The 21092-nt window shown below is 41.8% G+C and overlaps 4 protein-coding genes across 10 annotated transcripts; 3 read left to right on the forward strand and 1 right to left on the reverse strand.

The window, feature by feature from the left end:
- The first annotated feature begins 87 nt into the window (after positions 1-87).
- Positions 88-10963, forward strand: pod1 (coronin pod1). 7 transcript variants are annotated; one of them, XM_068283645.1, is made up of 14 exons: positions 88-197; positions 2967-3662; positions 3731-4287; positions 4356-4508; positions 4644-5201; positions 5412-5589; positions 5652-5728; positions 5937-5969; positions 6050-6222; positions 6289-7227; positions 7298-7643; positions 7709-7844; positions 7913-8013; positions 8369-10963. In XM_068283645.1, exons 2-14 carry the CDS (start codon positions 3167-3169, stop codon positions 8459-8461), a joined length of 3840 nt encoding a protein of 1279 aa, XP_068139746.1. In that variant the 5' UTR covers positions 88-197; positions 2967-3166; the 3' UTR covers positions 8462-10963. The 7 variants fall into 7 exon arrangements, with proteins under 7 accessions (XP_068139746.1, XP_068139744.1, XP_068139748.1 ...); XM_068283643.1 differs by having other exon boundaries at positions 89-221; XM_068283646.1 differs by having other exon boundaries at positions 106-157.
- Positions 10964-11648: 685 nt separating this feature from the next.
- iav (transient receptor potential cation channel subfamily V iav) lies at positions 11649-15529 on the forward strand. The gene is given in 11 exon segments (XM_068301193.1): positions 11649-11802; positions 11858-12775; positions 12832-13229; positions 13231-13278; positions 13348-13499; positions 13558-13774; positions 13841-14191; positions 14259-14681; positions 14683-15096; positions 15160-15341; positions 15394-15529. Coding segments are annotated over 11 exon segments (3378 nt in total). The 5' UTR covers positions 11649-11663.
- Positions 15530-15729: 200 nt separating this feature from the next.
- On the reverse strand, positions 15730-18898 carry Nf-YC (nuclear factor Y-box C). The gene is made up of 3 exons (XM_068303300.1): positions 18692-18898; positions 17138-18551; positions 15730-17071 (listed from the first exon to the last, which is right to left on the reverse strand). Exons 1-3 carry the CDS (start codon positions 18733-18735, stop codon positions 16676-16678), a joined length of 1854 nt encoding a protein of 617 aa, XP_068159401.1. The 5' UTR covers positions 18736-18898; the 3' UTR covers positions 15730-16675.
- A 276-nt stretch (positions 18899-19174) lies between these two features.
- On the forward strand, positions 19175-21040 carry xit (ALG6/ALG8 family glucosyltransferase xit). Its single transcript, XM_068302931.1, has 4 exons — positions 19175-19335; positions 19406-20323; positions 20383-20493; positions 20564-21040. Exons 1-4 carry the CDS (start codon positions 19250-19252, stop codon positions 21012-21014), a joined length of 1566 nt encoding a protein of 521 aa, XP_068159032.1. The 5' UTR covers positions 19175-19249; the 3' UTR covers positions 21015-21040.
- The last annotated feature ends 52 nt before the right edge of the window (positions 21041-21092 follow it).

Genomic DNA, 21092 nt, shown 5'->3' on the forward strand with positions numbered 1-21092 from the left:
TACCGAGGGTGCACAAATAGGGTGTGCCAAAGACAATAATATTGTTTTCCAAACTGAAAAAGAGAAGTTTCTGCCCAACTGTGTGAGTGTGTGTTTGTGTGGGTGTCGGTGTATTGTTTGTTGCTAGTTTGATTGCAACAAAATACAACAAGTTAAGGTTTAATAAATGATTTTAAAAAATTCAAGTGAAAAAACAAGTAATTTAAACGATTTTAAAGCAGGTTGTGGTTATATGCATTTTGAAGTAAAAGCATATACATTTATATTTGTGTATGTGTGCATACGTGTGTGTAAAAAAAACGGCTCCTTTGTTTGCCCAGCGGAAAACGGCGTCGGCTTTAGCTTGTTGTTGTTGTTGTTGTTGTTAGTCATTGTCATTGCCGTTGCCGGCGACAAGTATAGGGTGTGCCCAAGCAACACTCCAACACCACCCCCCATTCCCTACCAACTGTGTAGGCTCCTAAATTGCAAGCCGTTAAGCCGCATGGCTACATCCTGTTTAAAGCTAATTAATTGCACGCAAAGTGCAACTAACAAAAATGTCAATAAATGCAACGTAACAAAAAAACAAAATTGAAAAAGAAAAACCAACCACCACAGATGGAAAGACGAAAAAAGGAAGAAAGAAAATGTACAAAAAAGAAAAACAGTATAAAAGCTACGTGCCGGTTTTTTTTATTCTGCCACCCCCAACCAAGCCAACACATACAAAAAGAAGAGAGCGTGAAATGGCTTGCACCCTTTGCTGCAATTCACAAAAACAAAATGCCGACGCCGCTCTCTTTTTCTCTAATTTTATAATAGTGGCTCTCTTACCTCCTACCTTTCTCCATTTATCGCACTCCCTTGTGGCTCTCCCACGCTGGACCTCCCGTTACTTTTACTTTGCTCTCCTGCAGGTTGTGTCGTGCACTTGTCTATTTCTGCCTCAACAACTCTCTCTTTCTCGCGCTCATTCTTTTATCTTGCTGTCTGTGCACCTCTCTCCCTCTTTTTTGTATATTCTTGCAACTTCCGCCCTGTTTTGCAGTTGATTTTGTTTTATTTTTTTCCACTATTGGCGGGTATTTTCTTTTTCTGCTAAATCACTTGACCCCATTACCAATACCTGGTGACCAGGCTATATCAATACCTGCTTTTGGCGTAACCGCCAAATCCACCCAACGGTTGCTGCTGCCGATGCCGCTGCTGCTGGTCATTTGTTTTGCAGCTTTCTAACGAACCAGTTGAATTGGCGCACGCGTCGATTGCCTGCTGCTGCCGTCGCAGTCGTCGTTGCTGTGGTTGTTGTTTTTGTTTTTGTGTTTCTTCTCGCATCATCCTTACTCCCCATCTCCCCCATACCCCATACATCAGTAGGTTGCACTTGGCAAAAAAAAGTTATCTCTATATGTGTGTATGTTGTTTTTTTTTTTTTATATGAATGCGAGTTACTCGCCTGTTGTGAGTGTCCGTGTAAGTGTGACAAACTCTCCAATTCTTCACAATGGGAAAGGAAGAGGATGCAAGTCGAAATAGTTTCTATAGTAACCACCGCCAGATCAGCTAATACACACACAGTGAAAACCAGCTAAATTAAGGCGTGGCTCATCCTATTTCTAAAAATAAAATTTACTATGATCAAAAATCGAAAACAAGGAAATTCATAAATTGAGTGATTACTAATGCGAAAATTAAACCCTAAAAATGATAGATACAGGCGTGCTATATATCCTTGTATGTTTAGATTTTTTGGCCATACATAGACATACACATGTACATAAATAGAAATCTAAACACTAATACTAAGAGCTTCCACCATAACCACCCTTAAAATGATAAATACTCTACGGATGTTATATTAATTTTTATAGAAAGGAAGAGACTTAAAAAACATTTTGCAACTGCAAAATAATAAACGGTATGTGTATGTATGTATGTTTTCAATACCAACTTGAATAATATTTGGTTAATAACATTTTGATCCCATTTTCTGTCTTAGCATGTCTTCATGGCCAAGAACTAAATATATGTACATATGTATGTAGGTATAGAAACTACCCATAACTATATTTTATTGTTCCCTGACTATTTTTTATTGTCAGCGTTACTCCATGTCTGGTATGCAATATATAAATATAATTAAAGAATGTAGCTACCCGTAAGATACGAGGTCATTAGATGACATTGTTTTGATTATCCTTGAAAACTATTTCAAATTTAAATCATGTCAAATACAATTTTCGTACTCTGTATTAATTCAAATTCTCTATGTATGTACATACAAACAAACATATTTAATACATACTGAGATATTTTATAAAAGACGAAGGAATTTTAACAAATGTACGATTTGAGTGAACTCATTCTGTAATTGAATCTTCCAGACTGTAGTGCAGCAAAAGGATAAGAAAGAGAAAGAGTATGCAAAAAGGTTAAAAGTATTTAAAATTTTGTTTCCCTTATGATCTTGAGAAGATGCTTGACCAGACGTGGCTTTAGTGTGCTGTTGTTGTGTATGTTGTTTCCTGCCTGCTTGTCTAGTGGCATTTTAGTGACTTTATTATACCCTTTCACCCTGTGGGTGTTAAGTATAGAAATCGTCTAACTGACTGGTTTGACTTGTCTTGTGTCCGGCATCATCTTCGTCTACTTATTGGCATTGAAGGCAATTCTTGTGGCATCCAGTTTGTTGCTTTGCTTTCTCTTTTTATTCGGACGCATCAAGTGCCACAGATAATTCCATCCAGCCAACCATTTATATATTTTTCTTGCTATTTTCCTAGTGAGATTTTTTTTTTTTGTTGCTGCTGCTATTGCGCTTATCAACATCATTACTGTGTTCGAGTGCCCATGTAGGGGTCTGGTGTTGGTGGTGATGGTGTGACTTATCAAATGATTCATGAATAACAATAGCATAAGCGAAACATTCTTTTATTTAGAGGGCCCATCGATAACAATGTTGTTTACTGTTTTCTTTCTTGCAGAACGACCAGTCACTCGTATTCCTTCCGCAACGCTAAAGAGGAGACAAATATAAAAAATTTCTGCACAACAAAAGGATAGGAAAAGGGGGCCACTCCATTCCACTTCATCTCCATCTCTATCTCACGACGTGCATCTGTATATATATATATCTATATATATATTTATTTATATATTTTTAATTTTTTGCGTGTAATTAACTATGGCCTGGCGCTTTAAGGCTTCAAAATATAAAAATGCCGCGCCCATTGTCCCTAAAGCGGAGGCGTGTGTCCGTGAGATTTGCGTGGGCAGCTATCAGACGTATGGTAATAACATTGCCGCCTCGGCAGCATTTATGGCCTTCAATTGGGAGCATACGGGATCCAGTGTCTCAGTGCTGCCGCTCGATGATTGCGGAAGAAAGAGTAAAACAATGCCGCTGCTCCATGGCCATACAGATACAGTGACAGATTTGAAATTCTCACCATTCCATGACGGTCTCTTGGCCACGGCATCACAGGATTGTTTGGTAAAAATCTGGCATATACCCGAGAAGGGTTTAGAGCAATCGCTTTCGGACCCGGAGGCAGTTTTTTCCCACAAACAGCGTCGGGTTGAGACAGTCGGCTTTCATCCGACAGCCGATGGTTTAATGTACTCCACGGCTGCAGGATGTGTGGCTCTCTTTGATCTGACCATGCAAAAGGAGATATTCTGTGAGTTTTATACATTTTATTCCCTACATGGTTCCCTGGTTGTAATCCATTTGATTTTTTTTTCCTAGCGAACAATGAGCACCCAGAGGTCATACAATCGGCAAGTTGGCGGGAGGACGGTACTGTCCTGGCCACCAGTTGCAAGGACAAGTATGTACGCATCTTTGATCCACGTGCCGCTGGATCACCAATACAAATGGTAGCCGAGTCGCATCAGAGTATTAAGGATTCCCGTGTTGTTTGGCTGGGCAATCAATCGCGCATCCTTACCACCGGTTTCGATTCGGCTCGACTACGTCAGGTTATCATACGAGACATCCGTAACTTTAATCAGCCCGAAAAGACGCTCGAGTTGGATTGCTCGACGGGTATATTGATGCCGCTGTTTGATCCCGATACGAATATGCTTTTCCTTGCGGGCAAAGGGGATACCACAATTAATTATATGGAAATAACAGATAAAGATCCCTATCTAACTGAAGGATTACGCCACACGGGCGAACAAACGAAAGGTGCTTGTCTGGTGCCGAAGCGGGCACTTAAAGTAATGGAGGCCGAAGTCAATCGTGTACTTCAATTGACATCCAATATGGTTATACCTATTATGTATCAAGTACCCAGAAAGGTAATCATTCATCCACCAATGAAAATGAAGGTCAATTGGTACTAACTTTTTCTCTAATTGATTTCTAGACCTATCGTGATTTTCATGCTGATCTTTATCCAGAAACGACCGGCTATAAAACTGATTTAGTGGCCAGCGAATGGTTAAACGGCACCAATCAGGCAGTACCCAAGATGAATTTGGATCCCTCGAAGCGTGAGCATGGAGATGAGCCAATTATTGTAAGTTTTGCCCTCAGAATAGAAAGCTTTTGGGGGAGTGGTTTAAGGGAGTGGCATAAACCTAATAAGATAAGAAAATTGGCTTAACATAGTTTAAGGATTTAATATTTCTCTCTAACGGCCCAATTAATTTAGATACATCGTGGCAACTTAAGCGATTTTATTAGAAACTTGGAAAATCAAAAGTCCAAGCGTCAACAGCTCCCGCAACAGCAGCAGTCAGAAAAGCCATCAACTGCTGCCCCCAATGACAATGAGCAGTTCGTTCTGTTTCGAAAATCTCAGCATCAAAACTTCGAGGAGAAGAATGGCAATGACAATGGGCACACTAATGAATCCAGAAAGCAAAAGGATTCAATGGAGTGTAGTGAACTGATACGTAAGTTTGAGGCCAAATATAAGACAGATTCGGAGAAGGATCGTGGCCAGGAATTAGATGGTTGGTTACACAAGGAAAAGGAATCCCCGACAGAGCATGAGCATTCAATGGGCAGCAGTGAGGAGGCTTTGTCATCGGGTGGCATGGATAACAATTCGGCCAGTAGCAGTAATTCACCGCCCAAGCCCATGCCGCGCACATCGCGCAACAACTCGCTGCCTGAGGTGGTGGGTGGTGGTTCTATCTCTGCTGGTGAAGCAGACAATGGAACGCCTCGCCCTAGACCAAGAACAACAGCGGCTCAGGCCTATAAGGTGCCCAGCAATTCTAACAAATGATTTAAATATGATTTGAGTTTGTTATGTTGTTCTCCATTATTATTTTGAGATTCTTGTCGGATAATTTTTTAGTTGTAATTTATGTTATTGTTATTATTTATTAGCATTTAGTGTTAACTTCTCTTCTTTCTTTTATGTATCGACTAATCCTTTCATTTTCACCTCTTTCTTTCTCTCACTCTGTAGCCTCGTCTTGGCCCCAAACCATTCTCCAGCAATACTGGCGATGTATCCTTTGACAAAGTCTTCGCCGTGCCACTGGCTCCCGGTTCACATGAGAATATATCGAACGTGGGACATGAAACCGAATCGAATGTGGTGCCAACCAATAAGCCAGACATTATTGTGGAAATTGAGATTAAAAGTGAGTTGTGAACTATTGATTTCTGAAATTGCGCTCTAATGTTCAAATTCTAACCTGTGTAGAGAAACATGAACATGAGCCCAATGCTTTGTCTGGCAATGGAGTCCAAAAGTCGCTAACTACTTCGGAACGTCGCAAGGTAAACTACCCACTCTCTGACCCCAGCCCCTATTCTCACCATCGCACGACATTCTCATTTACCTACTAAAACTAAAAACTCTGGAACATTTCTTAAGATTTTGCTAACACTTTTTCAAAAAAAAAAAAAAAAAAATACTTTGTCTATCTTGTTTTGCTTCCTATTCCAAACTACCTGCCTCTTCAACCGATGTAACACACAACTATAGTCTTCAGCTGACGATGATGAATCATCCGACAAGGTCTGCTTCGAAATCTTGGCCTTACCACATTCTTGTAGCTTTACCATTTAATTTGTTTCATGTGCTTTTACCCAATTTAGATCTTTGAGCAGAATTCTGAGTCATCGGAAAACTCCACTGAAGGGGAAGATCGGACAGATGCCGATTTAAGACGATTATCATCGGCAAGGAGCAGCATCGCCGAACGACGTCGACTCTACGAAAGCCGATCTAAAAGTCAGGTGGATGAGAAGGCTCAATCGCCGGTGCCATTGTAAGTAAAAACTCCTCTTTTACTTTTATTCAATTCAATCTAATTTGTTCCGACTCTGTCCCATAGACGTCGGGAGCATTCCAAGGGTGAGCCCCTAAAACCCAATCAACAGCAGCAACATCAGCAGCAGTCGCAAAGCAATCAAATCGACACGAAGCGAATTTCGGTTCCTGAAGGTAAATTGTTGGAGGAACAACACAGACAACGAGGCAATGGGAATGCGTCTGGAATCAAGAAATCCGCTACAGAGGCTGCCTTTTCGGCATCCGCTTCCACCAAGCGTACCTCAACCGTCTTTGGCAAGGTATCTAAATTCCGTCATCTTAAGGGCACGCCCGGCCACAAATCTACACATATTGAGAATCTGCGCAATTTGAGTCGCCAGATTCCCGGTGAATGCAATGGCTTTCATGCCAACAATGAGCGTGTTGCTGTTCCACTCTCGGGGCCAGGTGGAAAAATAGCAATTTTTGAATTAAGTCGCCCGGGCCGATTGGCCGATGGTGTGATACCGTCTCTGGTCAATGGAAGCAACATTATGGATTTCCAATGGGACCCCTTCGATCCCAAACGCTTGGCCGTTGCCTGTGATGATGGCATTGTAAAAATCTGGTTAATTAACGAAGACGGACTTACCGAGCCGACCAATACCCCAGCAGCGGAATTAACCGCCCATCTGGACAAAATCTATTTTATACGTTTCCATCCGCTAGCTGCGGATGTATTGCTAACAGCCAGCTATGACATGACCATAAAACTCTGGGACTTACGCACCATGAGCGAGAAATGTGCGTTAAGTGGCCACACAGATCAGATATTTGATTACGCATGGTCGCCATGCGGACGTTTGGGTGCCACCGTCTGCAAAGATGGCAAAATCAGAGTTTACAATCCACGCAAATTGGAGGCGCCCATACGTGAGGGCAACGGACCAGTGGGAACACGAGGAGCCCGCATAAGCTGGGCCCTTGAGGGTCATTACATTGTCTGCACTGGCTTCGATAAGTAAGTATACCGCCCTCAGTGCGATCGCTGAAAGAATGTATATTAAAACTTGATTGATCTTTTTATACAGAGTCTCGGAACGACAGATTAGCGTGTATAATGCCCAAAAGTTGCAGGCTCCTTTGAACACAGTCAGTTTGGATGTATCACCATCGATTTTGATACCATTTTACGATGAGGATAGCTCCACATTGTTTGTCACCGGCAAGGGCGACTCGACGATCTATTGCTACGAGATAACCGATGAAGAGCCATATATCTGCCCGCTGTCGCATCATCGATGCACTTCGCTGCATCAGGGTCTCAGTTTCCTGACCAAAAACCATTGCGATGTGGCCAGTGTAGAATTCTCTAAGGCCTATAGGCTAACCAATACCACTATTGAGCCCCTCAGTTTCACAGTGCCGCGCATCAAGGTAATCCCCCAAAGATAATCGTATTCAATATAAAATCAGCTTCATTTTCATTTTTGATTTTGCAGTGTGAGCTATTCCAAGATGACTTGTTCCCACCAACACGCATCACTTGGAATGCCACAGTGTCATCGGATGAATGGTTTAATTTTAGCGATAAAACAGCTGATAAAATTAGTCTCAAACCCGATGGCATGGACACACGTAAGAAAAAAAGACTAAAATATTCCCCGATGTTTCTTTCATGTATATATTCTGTTTCTGTTTGGCAGTTTCTTCCATACAACAAGTGTCAGCAGCTGCAGTAAAGAGACCCGAACAACATTCACATTTTGGCCAGAAGTCCGAGTATGAGAGCAGCAAACAGCAAGAGGTGAGCAAGGATTTATTTTTGAGTATGGCCAGTTCTTCTAAGTAACTGATATCACAGGTACTGACTACTAATTGGTAAAAGGATTTCTCCAGTTCTCAAGTAGAGCGCAAAGTTGGTTTTTGTTTCCCAGAAAAACACAAACATTTGCTAAATTGAAGCCTATCCTTTTTCCAGTCAGTAATTGTAATTTGATGCTACTTTGCGATAGTAACTTTTCGTACTAAGAGTTGGTTACCTTGTTCAATAGGGCAAGGGGCATATACTCGAGAACTTGCCCTTCAATCTGCACTGACATGCAAACCAAAAGAGAAAATTTTAACATGTGCCTCATTTTTTTTTATTTGTTTGTATTTAGATTCAAAAATCTGTTAGTGCACGTATGGAGTATACCACGAAGCTGGAGCAGGATGACATGGAGGGTGTCGATGAGAATGAATGGCAGGAGTAGCAACGGAAACAGAAAAGGCAACAATGTGGTGCAACAACAAGAAAAGCAACAATATAAACAACAGGACAATTTCACAATTTAGAATAGATAAAAAAGGAATGGATTATTTCCCCTCTCCCTTTCGATCACTCGCTCTTAACGCAACTATCGCTCTCTCTTTCCCCATCTAAACCTCTTCTTCTGACGTGGCGGCAACATCAAGATAAAAAAAAAAAAAAAAAAAACGAAAAAAATTAACAATTATATATTTATATATAGACATATGCATTTAGTTATATACTGATATATATAAACTGATAGATAAGTCCAAAATGTAAGGCCTTTGCTCTCTCTCCCTCTCCCTTCATACCCCATAACACAACAATGTCGTTTTTAAAAACCGAATTTCAATACACTCCTATTGATCTTGCGTAGAGACGGACTGCAGTGACTAAACTTATCTTAACCCTCCCACCTTTTACTTCTTCTATTCTTCCTCAACAATTGCCAAATTACCAAACATAAGTATTTCGTTTTTTTGTGTTTTGTTTTTCTTTGTAACTTATATGACATGATTTTTTAAGTTTGCGTCCTTTTTTTTTAAGATTTTTATAATATTATTTTTTGCTTTTACTCTATGTATGTGAGTTTTTGTTTTTAGTAGTTAGTGCAAAATTAGTTCTTAGCATATTGACAATTAATTTTAGGTTTTTTGTGTATTAAATTTCGCGGCCATATGATGTAGGGGAAGGAGCAGCAGTAGCATTATAGATGATGAATGTTTTAAGATAAACATAGACAGATATATCTCTCGCTTTATTTCACTTTCTGTCCTGTCTCTCCCTCTCTGTCTCTTTTTTATATATATTGCTGTCCCTCTTTGATTTGCCTTCACATTTTGTAAGTTCTACTATGCGTGTAAGCCAATCAAGCGAGCGTATTTTTTGTAACACAAACTAAAACTAATCACATGTACTATCCATAAAACAAAAAACCGAAATCAAATACTAGTAACAAGAGAATCAAAACAAACAATCAACATACATACACATCACACACACACACACACACACACACACACACACACACACACACACACACACACACACACACACACACACAGCAAAAGACAAATGAAACAAAAGCGAAATTGATAATTCCAAAATGTTAAACGAAAAGACTTGAAAACAGAGAAAAAATGTTTTGCATTTTTTTTAATTTGTATTTTTGCAATAGTAATACAGGATATCTACATTATATATACATACATACATATATATATATATGTATATATATATATAGAATATATATATTTATAATTATATCTTTTATATGCATACCAGAGAAAATAGTTTGCCAACAACCAAAATAACAACGACTGATAATGAGGGAATTCTCCAAGTGATTGGTAGTCTCCTTCTTATTCACATAGACACAGACCAAGAACAACAATTTAAAGTCTCGGGTAATTCATAGGTTGAATTATGTATACATACATACATATGTACATACATATGTACATAAGCCGCAAAATATATGCATACATACATACATACATATGTATGTATATACATATATGTATATCTATGGACTGAAAACAGATTGAAAGCGCCGTCTTCTTCATTAAAAAAGTAACTCAAAATCCTTAAAAAACTCAATTCTTCTCATCTAGTACATACTTATGCATACACAAACTCACATATATATATATATATATAATATATATATATATATATATATATGTACATGTGCATTCCAACATTATAGCAAGTAAACAAACAAGAACTATATTAAAGAATACTTGATACTACTTATTTCGTATACACATACATACATACATATAGTATAGTAACAATACCGACATGAAGCCAGATATATAGTGGGAAAATCGCCAAAGGGCCAACAAAATGATAATGATAAAAGAAAAATAATTTTTTCATTATATTATATAAATACATACATATGTATGTATGTATGTATTTAAATAGATATGATATTTGTGAGCCGCCGTCTGCTTTAAATTTTTGAATGCTACAAGAAGAAAAACAAAAAGAGAACGATCAAACAAAGATTTTTTTTGCAATCGGGGAAATAATGCAGTTTTATATATATATATATATACATATATATGTGCAAATACATATATACAATTATATAAATTCTTGTATTAATGGTTCATCGATTTCGAGCGAAACCAAAACTAAAAACCCACATTAATGACATCAACCATGTCGAAACAAAGAAGGAAAATTATGATAATAATAATATTCGTTCCAGACCGCTCCTCCCGCCTCCCCTCCCCTCCACACCCCACTTCGGTGTCATTCTTCTGTATTTATATTAGCCATACACGATTACGATAATTCTATAATATGTACTTTTCCCCCTCTATTTGATTGATTGAACTTTTTTATATTTATGATAAATAATATTAATATTGATGAGTGGCCCTGTGCAGAGATTCGATTCGATTCTAGGAATTGCGAAAGAAACGGAGAAAATAAAAACAACAACAACAACAAATATTTATATATGAAAATTAACAGATAAAGCAATAGGAAAACAAAAAGCATACACATTATTTATATACAACTTATTTTACAATATATCCAATAACTCCCGATCGATACTCTAGCCCTTAAGTAATAAAACAAAAAGGAAAACAAATATTTATATACAATAACTCAAATAATAATAAAAAACAAAAAAAAAACAATAATGCAATACAACAAAAAACAAAGAGTCAAGTTTCTTTAAAATAAATATCGGTGAGTATAGAATATATCACTAATCTCGGTATCCTGGAAATGACTCAACTGGTCTATTAAAAATTATGACATTAACTCACTTTCTGAGGCAATGGCAATCCGTTTTGAAAAGTATATTTGTAGATATACTCAGTTGAGATGCCAACGCTCTGAGGTGACTTCCTCTTGGCATACTATTATCCTGGCAGCGAGACTAAACCATGGTATCAGTCGCTTGACAGATTAAGGCCGGTGTCCAGGAAGGTTAGACTTAGGCGAGGCGAGTTGATAGATTTCCATTTATAGACAACAGAAGGGTGGGACTTTGACATTGTCAATGGAAGGGTAGCTACTCCGAGGCTACGTTGCCAGGACAACGAATAAATTCTCTTGGAATCGCATTGAACAAACAGTTGCTTGCGCAATTTTTCAAATGGAGAGGTCATTCAATTGCCAGACGATTCATGTGATGCATCATGCGGTTCCTACTAAAGAAATGCCTACGAAAAAAGGCGCCAGAAATGAAGCCAGGAGCGATTTTGGATGCGGTCATCTCGCAGTCCTCGGCTACCGCATGCAAGTGTTTGCTCTACAAGCTGGCGGACTACAAGCGAGGTAAGCCTTATCCGTTAATCTGGTAGTTTTTAATTTGTGTGTGGGCCTTTTGCAGGGGGGGATCTTATCGATGCCATCAATACAGGTGGGCTGATTGCCGTGGAGCAATTGATACGGGAGCAATTCGGTGTGTTCATGTACAATGATGGCAAGGGTCAAATGATTAATCGGGCTGAGTTTTTGCGCTGGAAGTATCGGGATCATACCGAAGTCACCATACCCATTGAAGCTTCTTTATCGATACACGATCCGTTGGGCAAATGGGAGGATCACAAGGCTTGCTGGCAAATGCAATACCGGGGCGCCTTGGGTGAGAGTCTGCTGCATGTCTTGATAATATGTGATTCGAAGATCCATACAAAACTGGCGCGTGTGTTGCTGCGTGTATTTCCCAATCTTGCGCTGGATGTCATGGAGGGTGAAGAGTATCTGGGAGCCAGCGCGTTGCATTTGTCGATAGCCTATAGCAACAATGAGCTGGTAGCCGATCTCATTGAGGCCGGAGCGGATATAAATCAACGGGCCATCGGCAGTTTCTTTTTACCCCGGGACCAGCAGCGTATGAACCCGGCCAAAAGTACCGACTACGAGGGCTTGGCATATATGGGTGAATATCCGCTGGCTTGGGCCGCCTGCTGCGCCAACGAGAGTGTCTATAATCTGCTGGTGGATTGCGGTTCCGATCCGGATGCCCAGGACTCGTTTGGCAATATGATATTGCATATGGTAGTCGTCTGCGATAAACTGGACATGTTCGGCTATGCATTAAGGCATCCTAAGACTCCGGCTAAGAATGGCATAGTTAATCAAACGGGTCTCACGCCTCTGACTCTGGCTTGCAAGCTAGGCCGGGCGGAAGTCTTTCGCGAGATGTTGGAGCTCTCCGCCAGAGAGTTTTGGCGTTACAGTAACATCACGTGTTCCGGTTATCCATTAAATGCATTGGACACTTTACTACCGGATGGCCGAACCAGTTGAGTCCAGTTGCACATCCATTCCATAATCATCTGAATGATCTTTGCTTTGCAGATTGGAACTCCGCTCTTTTTATCATATTGAATGGCACTAAACCAGAGCATCTGGACATGTTGGACGGTGGCATCATTCAGCGTCTGCTTGAGGAAAAATGGAAGACTTTTGCCCAGAATCAATTCCTCAAGCGTCTGCTTATTCTCTCCACCCATTTGCTGTGTCTCTCGGTGTCCGTTTATTTACGCCCCGCCCATGACGGTGAAGGCGAGGAGGATGATGGCGACGGCAGCACCGGGGCGACAGCAGCAGCTCTTCAAGAGGCAATGGGAGATGGTAGCGAGCTGGGAGGAGCAGCAGATGCGGCGGATGATAACTACAATGCTCAGACAGTGGCACGCTATTGCGCCGAATTGGCCACCATTGCAGGAGTGTTAAGCTATGTGGTCTTCCAGCAGGGGGGATGAGATCAAAAATCAGGGATTATCTGCATTTCTCAAGCAGTTGGTAACAGTTACTTTTCTTTCGCTACCATCAGTAGATGGTAGTAATGTCAATTCTCTTTCCTCTCTGTAGTCCCATGCGCCGGCAAAGGCAATTTTCTTGTTTTCCAATCTATTGATATTAGCATGCATTCCATTCCGTTTGATCGGGGACACTGATACCGAGGAAGCCATCTTGATATTTGCCGTACCCGGCTCTTGGTTTCTTCTTATGTTCTTTGCCGGGTAAGTAAGGCTTAACAACGTGCATACTCAGTAGTAATCAATGTGGATGTAATTTTAGGGCGATCCGTTTAACTGGACCATTTGTGACCATGATCTACTCCATGATTACGGGTGACATGTTCACCTTTGGTATAATTTATTGCATTGTTCTATGCGGCTTTTCGCAGGCCTTCTACTTTCTCTACAAGGGTCATCCTCAGGTGCAATCGACTATGTTTAATACCTACACGAGCACTTGGATGGCTCTTTTTCAAACGACCCTGGGTGATTATAATGTAAAAGATCTGTCCTCAAATTTGATGCCCATTCTGTTGCTGATCAATCTGGTTATCTCATTTTAGTATCCTGATCTCAATCAAACAACCTATCCAAATCTGTCGAAAACGGTTTTTGTTATCTTTATGATATTCGTGCCGATCCTGTTGCTCAACATGTTGATAGCCATGATGGGCAACACCTATGTAACCGTTATTGAGCAATCCGAAAAGGAATGGATGAAGCAATGGGCCAAAATCGTTGTCACTCTGGAGCGAGCTGTACCTCAGGCCGATGCCAAGGGCTATTTGGAGGCGTATTCGATACCATTGGGTCCTTCGGATGATTCGGGCTTTGAGGTCCGTGGCGTAATGGTCATCAAGAGCAAGAGCAAGACTCGGGCCAAGCAACGCAAAGGAGCCGTCTCCAATTGGAAGGTAAGCCAGCCAGATTCCATAGTTTTGTAACATCCTCAATGGTTAAATTTCATTTGATCTTTGCTAGCGTGTTGGTCGAGTCACTTTGACCGCTTTGAAGAAAAGGGGAATGACTGGCGAGGAAATGCGACGCCTTATGTGGGGACGTGCCTCCATTTCCAGCCCCGTCAAGGTCACCAAACAAAAACTCAAGGATCCCTATAATCTACATAGCGACTCTGATTTTACCACTGCCATGGATATGCTTAGCTTTGCCAATAATCCTGCCTCTAGCACCGGTGTCCAATTGCGTTCAAGCACTACGGCCGCACAGCCCATGCCACCGGCTCCGGATCCATTTAGGGAGCTTATCATGATGTCGGATCAGCGACCGGAGACTCATGATCCACACTATTTTGCTGGCCTCCAGCAATTGGCCAACAAGGCTTTCGATCTGGTAGAGCAGACAATGAAAACCCAACCGTCGCAAGAGGTGGCCAAAAAAACGGCACTGCCCTCACCCCCCAGCTTCTGTAGGGCTTAAGCCAGCAGCAACCACAACAACTCCCACTGGATTGGTGGCTCCAGCTTCAGTTCCAGACACTGATATTCCGACTCCTGCTCTGCCTATGTTGGGAAATCTCTTTCAAGATCCCAAGGATATTGTAGATCCTAAGAAACTGGAGGAATTCATGTCCATGTTAGCTGAAGTAGATACAGAGGAGAGCGACAGCGGTGGTCCAATTTTGGGCAAACTTTCACTAGCCAAAAGAACACATAATGCTCTCTCCAAAGCGGACATAAGACGGGAGCCCAATTTGAACAGCGTGACTGGTATCGGAGGTGGCGTGGAACCAGGTGGTGTGCAGTCCATGTCTTCAGTGTGGGCTCCTCCAGGCATAGATTTAGATGCTGTGGCAAGTTTCGCCTCAATCACACTCGCTCTGTCCTTCCATGCTTAACATTTAATTTTACAGGAAGAGGAACAGGATTCAGCCGTTGCAGAGGAGGTACTCACCATTGAGCAAGATGCCGAGGTCGATAGCGAAGATTTGCCCACGGCCGAGCAAGTGCATGCCACTATGAAGCAATTCCATTTACGCAAATGTCAGCCATCCCAAGATGAGGCAGCTCGTCGAGCCAAATCCGCACGTATGCGACGCAAAAACAAGTAAGTCCAATTTCGGCCAACGAATCATCAAATTCTTAATCATTCTCTGCAGAGTTTCCCCAGAGCAAAGCGACGCCGAGTTCGAGTCAGATGCAAGACGCAAACAGCGTTCGCCACCTGACCCCCTAGAGCCATGGAGCACACGTGAGCTGCAGGATATTAATAAAATTCTAGCCAAGAAGTCGTAAAAACAGTACAGAAAACATGGTGATTTCTTAAGTTTTTGTTGTTTTTGATTTGAGCTTAATTCAAATGTACAAATAGATAATGTGGAACCAAACCCGGAAACGATGCCAGATAGAGATTCCATTTTAAACCGATTCGTTTTACATACGTTGAATTGGTTTAACCAGATTGTTTCCGATTAAAATTGATTTCACACTTTCAGTTTCCGAGGAATAAAAAGTAATTGTTAATTTCTCATCTCACAAATATTTTTCGATTTATCTTCGATATAAAAGACATTGGTCAATAAATAAATAAAGATCTGTAAAACTGCCAGTTTCCATGTGTTCAGTTACGAAATGTTTGGCGTAAATGAATTGGTTTTTACATTTAAGAACTTTTTTAAAACCAATTGGCAGGTAATAGTAGTTTTAAAATTTTTGGCAAAATCAAACGGTATTCAGATATAGGAAAAAATTATGTCCTGTTCTGAACTGCATTTTGTGACGAACCGTTTCGAAAACGTTTTGAAAACAATGGTTTTTGTTTGGTATAGACTCCACTAATTACACAATAAATCCTAATCTGCAATCCTCTCCTGCTACAACGAGGACACTAATCACCCAAATGGAATATGGTTACTTATCGTTAAAAACAGAGAAAATCAAATGATATATGTATAATAAAAGTAATGGAAACTCTTTCCGCCTGTGTATGTATGTATACACATATAAGCATATATATATATAAATATATGTATATATATATCGGGAAGGTTTTTTGGTCATCAATACAGTTCCAATTCTGTACTGATGTTATAAATTACAATAGTTCGATAGGGATAGAAAAAAAAAAAATTATATATATATATGCATATATATATTCTGATATATATATATCCGACTGCTATTCAAAATTCCTTTTTACAAGATGACCTAGTTAGATAGAAACCTTAAAATCTAATCCTAATCTTTTGACTCAATGCCTTCCAATGCTTCGATATGATGCTGAAGATGAGTCACACGCACATACATACATATATAACTAAATCCTTCTTAATTCTACAGTTTATAGCTTAGATCTAAATCGAAGGGGATTTGCGGGGTGGGGGAGCCATTGAGGAGTAGTTGGACCATGCCAATGTCTTCCTCATAAATCATCTCCCGATTTTACCGAAATGCACCGCTCAGACTGCGATCGTTGGACTGTTGTATGCTGGTAATTGTCTGAGATGGTGGGTTCTGATGTGTTTGCGCTTGCCCATTGGTTGAGTTAATGAATATGGGTGTGGCTTGGGTGGTTGCTGACGCACTAGTTTGGCTAAGATGCTGTTGCACCTGAACCTGCTGCTGTTGTTGCTGTTGCTGGGCATTGGCGCCCAATTGAAGAATCTGTTGGCCCGTTAGCAACTGGGTGGGAATGATGACCTGTTGCTGCTGCGGATGCTGTTGATGTTGGTGTTGGGCTGCAGCTGCTGCTGCCGCCACCTGGGCAGCTTGCTGTTGTTGTTGTTGCTGTTGCATCTGCAGCCGGAGTAAGTGCAGCTGATTTGCATTGATTGAGATCTACACGAAAATGGACAAGACCGAATGAGCTAATACGAAGAGGGAGGGAGTAAATCTATTACGTACCGGCACATTGGCCAATTCACCAGTTGGTGTTACGACCTGTTGTAGTAATTGAATTTGCTGTTGCTGCTGTTGCTGTTGTACCTGCTGGTGCTGCTGTTGCTGCTGCGCTTGAGCCTGGGCCTGTGCCTGGGCCTGGGCGAGATTCTGTAGCAATTGCTGTTGCTGGGTGGGCGCCGGTGTAGCAGTCAACTGGCCATTTGGTCCCGCTGTAAGAATCAATTGCTGTGTAGGCTGTTGCGCCGCTGCTGCTGTCACTATATTGAGACCCAAATGATTCTGGGCTTGTTGCGTCTGTGCCTGCTGACCGGGCAGGGCTATAAAGTATTGCAGCTGTTGTCCTCCAGCGCCTTGTTGAATAATCTGCACTTGTTGTGGCTGCTGTTGCTGTTGATGATGGGCCTGTGCCTGCTGCACTTGACTGGCAAAAAGCTCCGGATTCACATTGACTGTACTAAAATTCAGAACATCGCTGGCTGTCTCCAATTTAAGCCCGCCAGAGACAGCAGTAGGCACACTGAAATTGGATATACTTGCTGGGGTGCAGGAGGCGGACGCAGACGGGTGACCGGATTGCCCAGAATTGATGTTATTACTCGCCGCTGTGTTCGCCGCATTTGCTGTCGTGCTTGATTCCTTGTTGCTCTTCTGTGCAGCTGCTGCCGCCGAAGACGACGAGGATGAGGAAGACGACGGCGACGGCTTTATCTCCTCGCGCGGCACAATATCGATGAGGAAATCAAATTGATCATAATTCGCAATCGCCTGTGCGATATCCGAACGCTGCAATGTCCGACGTCTGCTCTCTTCCGTATGAACCCAAGCCCGCATGGTCAGCTCCTGGATGAAGTACTCACAGGCTTTGGCAAAGAGCAGCGGAGCTTCGCCCGCTATCATCTTGGCATTTTCATCCAATTTCATGATCTTCTTGATACGGGCTAGAGGCAAAACCTGATGTTTAGCATCTACCTGACCGATTCCATTTACTTCCTGCAAGATGTTGGGCCAGAAGTTATCAATTGTTGGTGGCGGCTTCCTGGCAACTTGCACACGGCTCGCTTTCGTTGTCGTTGTAGATGGTGTCTTCTCCTTGGGCAGTGCGGTATTTAGGGTCACACTCATGCTGGCACAGGTCGTTTGCTGCGGCGGAACAGAAACACTTCCCGAATTTGTCACTAATGTGGCTTGCATAGTGGGCATGCTCAGTGTAGCTTGTGGATGATGTAGATGCTGCTGCTGTTGTTGTTGTTGCTGCTGCTGCTGTGTGGTGACCACCACTGCATTAGGTGTACGTCTCTGTCCCGGTGGGGCTACTTTGCCAGCGGCAGTTGCTGTAGCGCCATACGAGATAGCTCCGCCTAGCTCTACCTTAATGGGCGTGACTGTAATTGTATTGTCAAACAAACTGGTCGAGTTGCTACAAAAGAAACACAAGGATTGAGTACAGCATCCAAACCGTGCGGGGGTGAAGGAGACGTGATGTGGATAGATGGACGCAAGGGTGTTTATTGCATCTCCCTCTCCATTTCACTCGCTCTCTCTCTCACTCACTCTTACCTATTTGGCGCCTTATTCGTGCTGCCATTATTGGTAGCGTACATGGCCAATGGAGATGGCGCAGTCTGTAGACAGTTGCGGCGGCAAATCTCAAGATTCTGGTAATAATTTTTATCCCCAGACTCTAGATTTATTTGTTTAATTTTACGCTTCTACTTTGCAAATGCGTAATGCACAAATATACACATACACACATACATAAGTGTGGCCAGACTTTCCAAATCGACCATTCAGGAGAAAACAGTCATATCGTTTTGGCCAAAAAAATAGCTAAGCCATAGCAAGCCAAACACAAGAGCCAGCAATTAAGCTACTGGTCTTCTTGAAGAATAATTTATTACTACTGTAATATTTAAAAGCAAAAAATGATTAAAAGAATACTAGACCGCAGGCATGTAGATTAAGACCGCCAACAGAGTTTTTCAAACTATTCGTTGTCAGTCAACAGCTTGCTCCCATAATCTAGCTATAGTAGAAGCAACACTGACAAAATGGCTAAGAACAATCGATGACATCCGTGTTGCGTGGCGGCCGGCATTGTTGAGCCTTGTTATCATCATGGTTTATACCGTCGGCCACAACGATGTATTCTGGATCCTTGCTGGTATTGCCACGGCCTTTAAAACAGTTCTCTTTCCCGCCCCGTAAGTGGTCATTGGACGTTAGCCGCCACCCAGTGTAGTGTTAACCTGATTCTTTCATCTGTCCTTACAGCTACTCAACAGACTTTGAGGTGCATCGTAACTGGTTGGCCATTACTCACAGTCTGCCAATGAATCGTTGGTATCTAGATACCACAAGTGAATGGACGCTTGATTATCCCCCATTTTTTGCCTACTTTGAGTGGCTGCTGTCGCAGATTGCACAGTTTGTGGATCCGGCCATGTTAAGCGTGCAGAATCTGAACTATGCCTCTCAAAAGACGATGTACTTCCAGCGCATCTCCGTGGTAGTCATGGATGGCATCTATATGCTGGGTGCTAGAAGCTGCCTAAACGCACTTGCCATAGATCGATACAGTCAACAGAGCGTGGCCGGATCTCTAACATTGATCTTTAATGTGGGCCTGATCGTTGTGGATCACATCCACTTCCAGTACAATGGCTTTCTCTTTGGAATACTTTTGCTAAGTTTAAGCTGCTTGTTCCGTCAGCGTTACTTGTGGAGCGCCTTTACATTTGCTGTCCTCTTGAATTTCAAACACATCTTCCTCTACATAGCTCCGGCTTTTGCTGTATACTTTGTGAAATTTCATTGCTTGCAGCAAAAACAAACAATGGCCAAACTAAGAGCATTAAGTCAGCTGCTAATGGTTGGCCTTTTGCCATTCCTGTTATCGTTTGGACCATTTTGGCGTCAATTACCTCAATTAATGAGCCGTCTATTCCCATTTAAACGCGGCTTGACCCACGCCTATTGGGCCCCCAATCTGTGGGCACTTTATAATGCAGCAGATAAGGTAGCTGGGAGACTTCTTAATCGATCCACAGTGGGTCCCACAACAACTTCAGGTCTAGTCCAGAATATCGAATTCGCGGTCCTCCCGACCATAACACCGCCTGTGACATTTGCTCTGACGTTAATCTTCATGTTGCCCATTCTTTGGAAGCTCTTCCAAACCAAATCCGAGAAGTGAGTGGCTGACTAGTTTCGAACTACGTATATGTATTTAACACCCAAATCTGTTCCAGACAAGCTCCAGTGGTGTTCCTCCGAGCGGTTGTACTTTGTGCTTGTTCATCGTTCATGTTCGGATGGCATGTCCACGAAAAAGCGATTCTTATGTGCCTTATTCCTTTATGGTAAGTCTGGCTAACTTTTCCAGCTAACGGTGAGCGGTTAATTTATTCAAGTCCAATCCTTCTCCTTTAGCTTGCTAACAATTATCTCTGAACACGATGCGAAATGTGGCTATATCCTGGCCATTGCTGGGTACTACTCTTTGTTTCCACTGCTCTTTGATGTGGACTTGATTGTTCCACGGTACTCGCTTTATTTGGCCTATGTGGCCATGATGTATGGTCAAGTGCGTCGCCTTTATCCCAAATTCCAAGACTATTGTTTTCTCGAATGGGCATATTTCCTAGGATTCATTGCCATTCCCATATACGAGCATATTGTGAGTCGTCTTTTGGGTCTGCATCTCCGTCTGCCGTTTTTGCCACTTCTCTTAACCTCCGTCTATTCTGCTCTCGGTGTGCTCTATTTCTATGTCCGCTATTATGTGTATGCCATGGAATTGAACACTTGGTTCAAACAACAGCCCCTCAAATCCCAGAAGAAACAACAGAGGAAACGTAAAACCAAAACGAAATCACAATAAACCAAAGTATTAGAAAAAGCTAAAAACGAGAGTAATGTCTGTCAGAAGATTCTCGAATTTGGGAGAGTTATCGATCTA

The sequence above is a fragment of the Drosophila tropicalis genome, unplaced genomic scaffold (assembly GCF_018151085.1).
Source record: "Drosophila tropicalis isolate 14030-0801.00 unplaced genomic scaffold, ASM1815108v1 contig_158, whole genome shotgun sequence".
NCBI lineage: Eukaryota > Metazoa > Arthropoda > Insecta > Diptera > Drosophilidae > Drosophila > Drosophila tropicalis.